The following is a 6,118-nucleotide window of genomic DNA, read 5'->3' on the forward strand; positions in this document are numbered from 1 at the left end:
TCCTTGGGCGGATCCAAGGGAGTTTGATGACAGATGCACAGAACCGCTTCCTTTGGCAGCCCTGAGATTCTGGTATCCTCCTGGCTCCTGCGTGGGCCCGGTTCTACCCAGGCTGACTGTCGGGCAGACAACCCTGTCAGAGAGAGGGGCTTCGCAGGGGCATCCAGGGCCAGCTCGGTCGCAGTGCGTGGGCACAGGCAGAGGGGCCAATGTCCGGGTTTATATAAGTTTTAATGACAAGCAAATTGCTGTTAACACAAAAATTTAGCCTCAAGGGAAAGTTTAGGGTGCCCCCTGTGATGGCCCCTTGCCCTTCGCTGCCAGGTCTGCCAAGGTGGCCAAATGAAGCCTCTTCCTCCCCGTCCTCTGCAGACACACCAGGATGAAGACAGCCGACATTTACATCTGTAGCTTGGCCCCGGCGGGCCCGGCGGACACTTTGGTGCTGCCGACACTGCCCTTCCAGGGCACAGATGTCCTCCTGGGCTTCTGGCCATTTGGGAACGCCCTGTGCAAGATGGTCAGTGGCAGTTAGCACGGGGGGAGGCAGCGGGGTCCTGGCGGAGGAGGCGGCTCAGGGTGGGCTCCGGGCTGCCAACCAGGCCGAACCCACAGCGAGCGTCTGCGCTCGTCCCCGTCCAGGCAGGGCTGAGGGGCAGGCCAGCCGCCCGCGGGACCTCGGAAGCGGACCACGGCTCGTCCTCTCCACCTGCACCCAGACCTCTCCTCGGCTCCCACCTCCGACGCCGCCCCCTGCCTCCAGCCCCGCCCCGCCCCCACCTCCACGCCCCACCGCTCCGACCCGGCCCCCAGCCTGCATCGCCACCTCGCCCCCTGCCCCTTTCCGTGCCCCAACCCCCACCAGCTGGGCTCGGTCAAGTCTCCCGGCTTCGCTGAGCCTTGGTTTCCCCGCCTGCGCAGAAGGGACGCCAAACCTTCCTCACGGGGTAGTGGGGGAAGGCCGGGCGGGGGAGGGTCAGCGGATCGGTCAGCGGATCAGCGGGGAAGCTGCGGGCTCGCCTGGCGCTCTGGACTTTGCCCACCAGGGGCGCTGTGGCCCGCGGGAGGCTGCGCCCAGGGGCCGCGCCGGGTGGTGCGGGGCCGGGGTCCGGGCCGCGGCGAGGGGATTTGGGGAGTGGAAGGAGACGGCCAGTTCTCTCTGGGCCCAGAAGCCCAGGGCATGGGGACACTCCCTCCCCGTTCCCCAGTCCATCTCCGGAGGCACGGTGGAGGGGGCGGGCGTTTTCCCCGGGGTCCACAACTCACTCGGGCAGGATCCCGGTGAGGGCTCTCCTCTCCCCCCAACCTTGGCTGGCCCATGTCTCCCCCACCCTTGGTGTGTCGCGGGCCCTGCGTGAAGACCCTCCCTCCCATCGGGTGTGGACCGCCTGGCTGGGCCTGCCCCTGCTCGGCCCCCACCATGGACCCCAGTGCGAGACGGTGGCTCCCGTTGCTGGGCTGTGTGTGGGGCGGGGGCCACCCCAGGGGATAAAAAGTGTGCGGTCCGTTGAGGAGGCTTGGTTGGCACCTCCCGTGCTAGGGAGATGTTCTGCAGGGGACGGGGTGGGAGACCCTTGCTCGGCCCGGCGTTCCCGTGGGCTTCCGGCTGACACAGCCCCGCCCCTGCTGCTGCGCACTCACGCCACGCGCGCTCACGCCACGCGCACTCACGCCTCGCTTCGGCCCAGCTGGGGTCTTAGCTGGGGTGTGGGAGCCGCAACTTCTTCTCTCGAGGAGCTCGCAGGGCGCAGGATGAACGCTGACGAGGTAATCACGGCTGCTGCTTGGAGAGGTGTGACTGCAACACAGTGAGAGAGCGGATCGGGAACAGCTAGTTCTTCGTGGGGGAGGCTGGGTGCTAGTGGCGGTTTGAGAAGTGGCCACAGCCCCTGCGTGTGGGTGGGACTTGGGGACTCGCTACTAAGGAACAGAAAGCAGAATGGCGTCCCAGGTAGGCCTTAAAGGTGTGGAGGTTTCCACCTGGCTCTCTCGGCTGCTGCCCTGTGGGCTCGCTGCCACCCCTGGAGGATGCCCGAGCAGCCTGTGGACAGCCCGCAGGGCCAGGAACCGAGGCCTCCGGCCAGTGGCCACAAGAGGAAGCGGCTCCTCCAGCCCCGGTGTGGTCTTCAGGTGATTGGGACCTCGGCTGAAGTCCTGCCTGCAATGTCATGAGAGACCCTGAGCTGCAGCCAGCCGAGAGCTGCTGGAAGGTTCCTGACCCACAAGGGTTGTGAACTAGTAAATGTTCTGAGCTGCTAATTTTGGGGGAGGGTTTTATACAGTAATAGCTTACTAATACCATGTGGTCAGAAAGATAACAGGACGGAGGTAGCCTCTGAGTTGTTTCAGGCTGAGAGAGGGAAGGGGAGAGGGCCGTGGGTCTGAGCTCTTCCACGTGACCGGGTGGGGGGGGAGGCGGCCATGCAGCCTGGGGGCCACCTCACCGGGTGGCGAAAGGTGTGTCCTGCTTGCCAGCGGGACAGACTGACTAGAGCCGTGTCACAAGGACTAAAACCAACCTGGGGCCCCATAAGCCTCGCAGGGTTATCGGGTGCCGGGCAGGTGACTTACGGAACGGCAGGGCTGGAGCTCCAGGCCTGGAAGCAGCTGGGAGCCGTGGGGCCAAGAGTGCGGAGCCTGGCCGAGGCCCACCAAAGCCGTCTTCAAGGACTCGTGGCAGAAATGGTCTCTGAGCAGCCAGCCCCTTAGTGTCCCCACCCCGCCCCCAGGTGGAGCCCCTGCTGGCAGAGTCTAGGTCCCAGGCCATACCTCAGGGGGGAAGGGGTCCAGGTGCCAGCCTGTCTAAGTGACAGGTGCCCCCTCCAGAGGTCCTGGCAGAAGGGCCCTGGGTCCTATAGCAGGACATGGGAGGGGACCACAGGCATCGGCATGAAGGGCACAAGGGGCATGGGGTGCTCAAGGGAGCCTGAGCCCTGCTGAGGGAGCCAGGAGGGGACACGGGCACAGGCCTCCCGGTGGAATGTCACCTGAGTTTTGGGCTGTGAGAGCGCGCTTCATGGCCTCCTTTGATGTGCGCCTTTGGCTTTTACAGCGACACCTGGCGTTGTTGCCCCAGGTGCCCCCCAGGATGTCTGTTGTGCCAGGACCATCTGCCTGGGTCGGCGGGACCTGAATCCCTGCAGCTGGCCACCCAAGGGCTGTCTAGGAGGCAGAGACGGGTGGGTCCATGGCCACCTCTGCGGGCTTGGTGGCCAGCCTTCGTGGGTCTTTCTCTTTCTGTCTGGAGAAAATAGTGATGGGATGTGAACAAGTGGGGTGCTGCTCTAAAGGAGCAGAGCTTTCTACGGTTGCGTGGGCCGCGAGGGAGGGGTGCTTATGCCCCCGGGCACTGGAACGTGGTGCAGAGGCTCCTCCAGAAGCTGTGGTCCGGGAAGGCCTAGAGGACGGGGTTGAGGCAGGAGCTGGTGTAGCCGAGGCTGGTGACGACATAGGAGATGATGATGACCAGTGGCGTCTGGGGCAGGTCTGTGGTCAGGGCCACGACTGAGGCCAGGTGGAAGGGCGTCCAGCAGAGCAGGCCCACGGCCAGCACAGCCAGGACCTGGAGACTCACCTTCCGCTTGGCCTTGTCCAGAGCCTTGGCTCCGGAGTAGAGCCGCAGGGCCTGCAGCCTCCACGTAGAGAACATAGAGGGTGCCCGTGGGCACCGCCAAGCCCAGCACCGGCGTGTAGATGCTGATTGCCTGGAACCAGGCCCGCTCAGGCCGTGGGCAGCTCAGCCCGCAGCTCGTGACCTGTAGCTCATTGCTGTAGACCCCGGCGAAGGTGAAGAAGGGCAGCATTGTGACAGTGACACCCAGCCAGGTGCACAGGCTGGGGATCTCAGCCCCGCGGACAGTGTGCCGGGGCGTGCGGCGGGGCCGCACCATGGCCGGCACCACCAGGTAGCGGTCCATGCTCATGGCGGCCGGGAAGTAGACGCTGGAGAAGATGTTGCAGCGGTCGGTGGCCAGCACCAGCTTGCAGAGCAGCTCCCCAAAGGGCCAGCGCTGCAGCACGTGCTTGGCGATGTTGGTGGGCAGCACCGGTGTGAAGAGTCGTCGCGATGGCCAGGTTCAGGGTGAACGCGTGGGTCACCGTCTTCATCCTGGGCGCTCTCAGGATCACACAGATGGCGGCCGCGTTGCCCATTAGCCGCACGGCGCAGATAGCAGCGTACACCACTGGCAGGAACACGTGAAGAGCCGGCAGCGGCTCAGGGAGTGTGACGCTGTGTCTGGTGCCGTTGTCCCAAGAGAGGCCGGCGCCCGTTGTGCCTGGCAAGGGGAAGCCTCGGCTGTCCGGGCTCTCCGGCCCCGTGGCCTCCATCGTGAGGCAGGACCGATAATGGTTTGTGCCCTGGGCAGGTGGGAGGTGCTTCCGAGCTGGGAATCTGGGCAGGGGCCTCCTTGGGCTGGATTCTGAGAAAGAAACGACCAGAAACTCTGGGACCTGGCTGTCAGCTTAGAATGGGAGCTGCCTCAAGTTCTCTGGCAGAAGTTGTGGCCACTTTGCCGGGGTCAAGGATTCATGGCGTCTCTCTCCATCCACCCCTTTCCAGTGGCAGGAGAGAGCCTGGCAGAGCGCATGGGCACCTCCTCCTGGGTAGCACTTCCGGCTGGTTGGGTTCCTCCCCCAAGGCCCCCTCCTCTTGCAGAGAGCAGCTGCCAGCCACCCTTCTGGGAAGGGAGGGCTTGGACCTGCCCCCCCCCCCCCCCGCCCCGACGCCAGCCCCTGTCCCGGCCACACCCCAAAGCACAAGCTACGTGAGTCAAGACAGTCCCTTTGAAAATGCACCTCCCATCGTACTCCTGGCCCCCTTGGAATCGGGAGGCCTGGAGCAGTGCCCTCCCAGTCACGCTGCAGACCCTCTGCGTGTGGCCACCGGCACTTTTCGTCGCTGACCTGTCTGGAGACACATGGCCAGAAGTTGGTGGCCTGGGTGACATGTGGTGGTGGCCAGCTCAGGCGGCCTCAGGGGTGGAGGGGGGAGGTGTGGCCCCCGCCGATGGGCCTCCTGCCAGCGTCCCAGTCCGTCCTTAACCACCTGGGGGACTTTTAGAACCTGCTCGCTGGCAGCCTCAGAGGGAGCTGGCTTCCCGAAGAGTCTCCAGCCTCGTGGCAGCGCTGCTACGTGCCAGGAGGTGGCGGGGCCGGGGGGGCGGTGTCCCCTGGCTGACGCGGAGCCCTGGGCTGTGAGCGCTGCTGGCTCTGGGAGACCGAGGGCGGCAAGCCTTGGCCAGGGGCTCCAGCTGTCCACCAGGGCCGAGCCTTCGTCCAGTGGGCTGCCCCCAGGTGGGACCCCTACTCCCCCGGTCCCCCAAGAACCCCGTGCTTCCAAGTGGTCTCTACATGCCGGCTTTTGTTTCTGGTGTGAGGTGGGGACGGGGGGCACCAGGGCTAGAACTTTCCTCGGGATCTCACGGTCCCACGTGGGCTACATGGGCTTCACAGCTTTGTATGAGGTGATTCTCTCTGAGAAGCAGAGAGAAGGTGACCAGCTGGGCCTGGGAGGGAGGGAGCCGCCCTCTGGTCTGGGTGGGGCAAGTTCTGGACTGGTCATTGGTGCCCCAGCCTGAGACCCACCGAGGCCAGGGGATGGGTGGTCAGTGAGTGTGAGGGGAGGCCCCTGCATCTGGGTCTGACTTTCATGATTTGGGGGTGTTCGTGCATGGGGAGGGGTGCTGGGTCAGGTCACAGCTCCTGGACACCAGAGACAGGACAGAGAGAGGCTCAGGCCTGGCGTATGGGCCGCCCGTTCCCCTTGACCATGTGGCCTACGTGTGAGCCAGCGTGCAGGCTGGCCTGGGGGGTGAATGGCTGACCACTGCCCTGGTGCTGGGCCGGTAGGGAGTGGCCCAGGCCTCCTGTCGCTCAGCTGCTGTCCTGGGGTGGGGCAGGGCTCACCTCTCTGGGCCTGGTTGTGGGTCTCCCGTGGGATGGGTGCCGGGGGTCCCTATTTCCTGAGTGCCTTGGGGGGGCCCAGGGCTCCATCTGCCCGCCAGCCAGCGCGTGACCGACCGGCGCCCCCCGAGCGTGGGCCTGTCATCGGGGCTCCTCGCCCTCATGCCCCTCCTGCTCGTTGCCCCAGCTCAGCAGGGCACCACGTGCCACCCCA

The 6,118-nt window shown here is 65.4% G+C and overlaps 1 protein-coding gene across 1 annotated transcript; it reads right to left on the minus strand.

The window, feature by feature from the left end:
• Positions 1-3,334: 3,334 nt before the first annotated feature.
• On the minus strand, positions 3,335-4,329 carry NPBWR2 (neuropeptides B and W receptor 2). The gene is given in 3 exon segments (XM_030841489.1): positions 3,335-3,635; positions 3,637-4,059; positions 4,061-4,329. Coding segments are annotated over 3 exon segments (993 nt in total).
• Positions 4,330-6,118: the final 1,789 nt, after the last annotated feature.

Source organism: Globicephala melas, chromosome 15, assembly GCF_963455315.2.
Source record: "Globicephala melas chromosome 15, mGloMel1.2, whole genome shotgun sequence".
Classification (NCBI taxonomy): Eukaryota; Metazoa; Chordata; class Mammalia; order Artiodactyla; family Delphinidae; genus Globicephala; species Globicephala melas.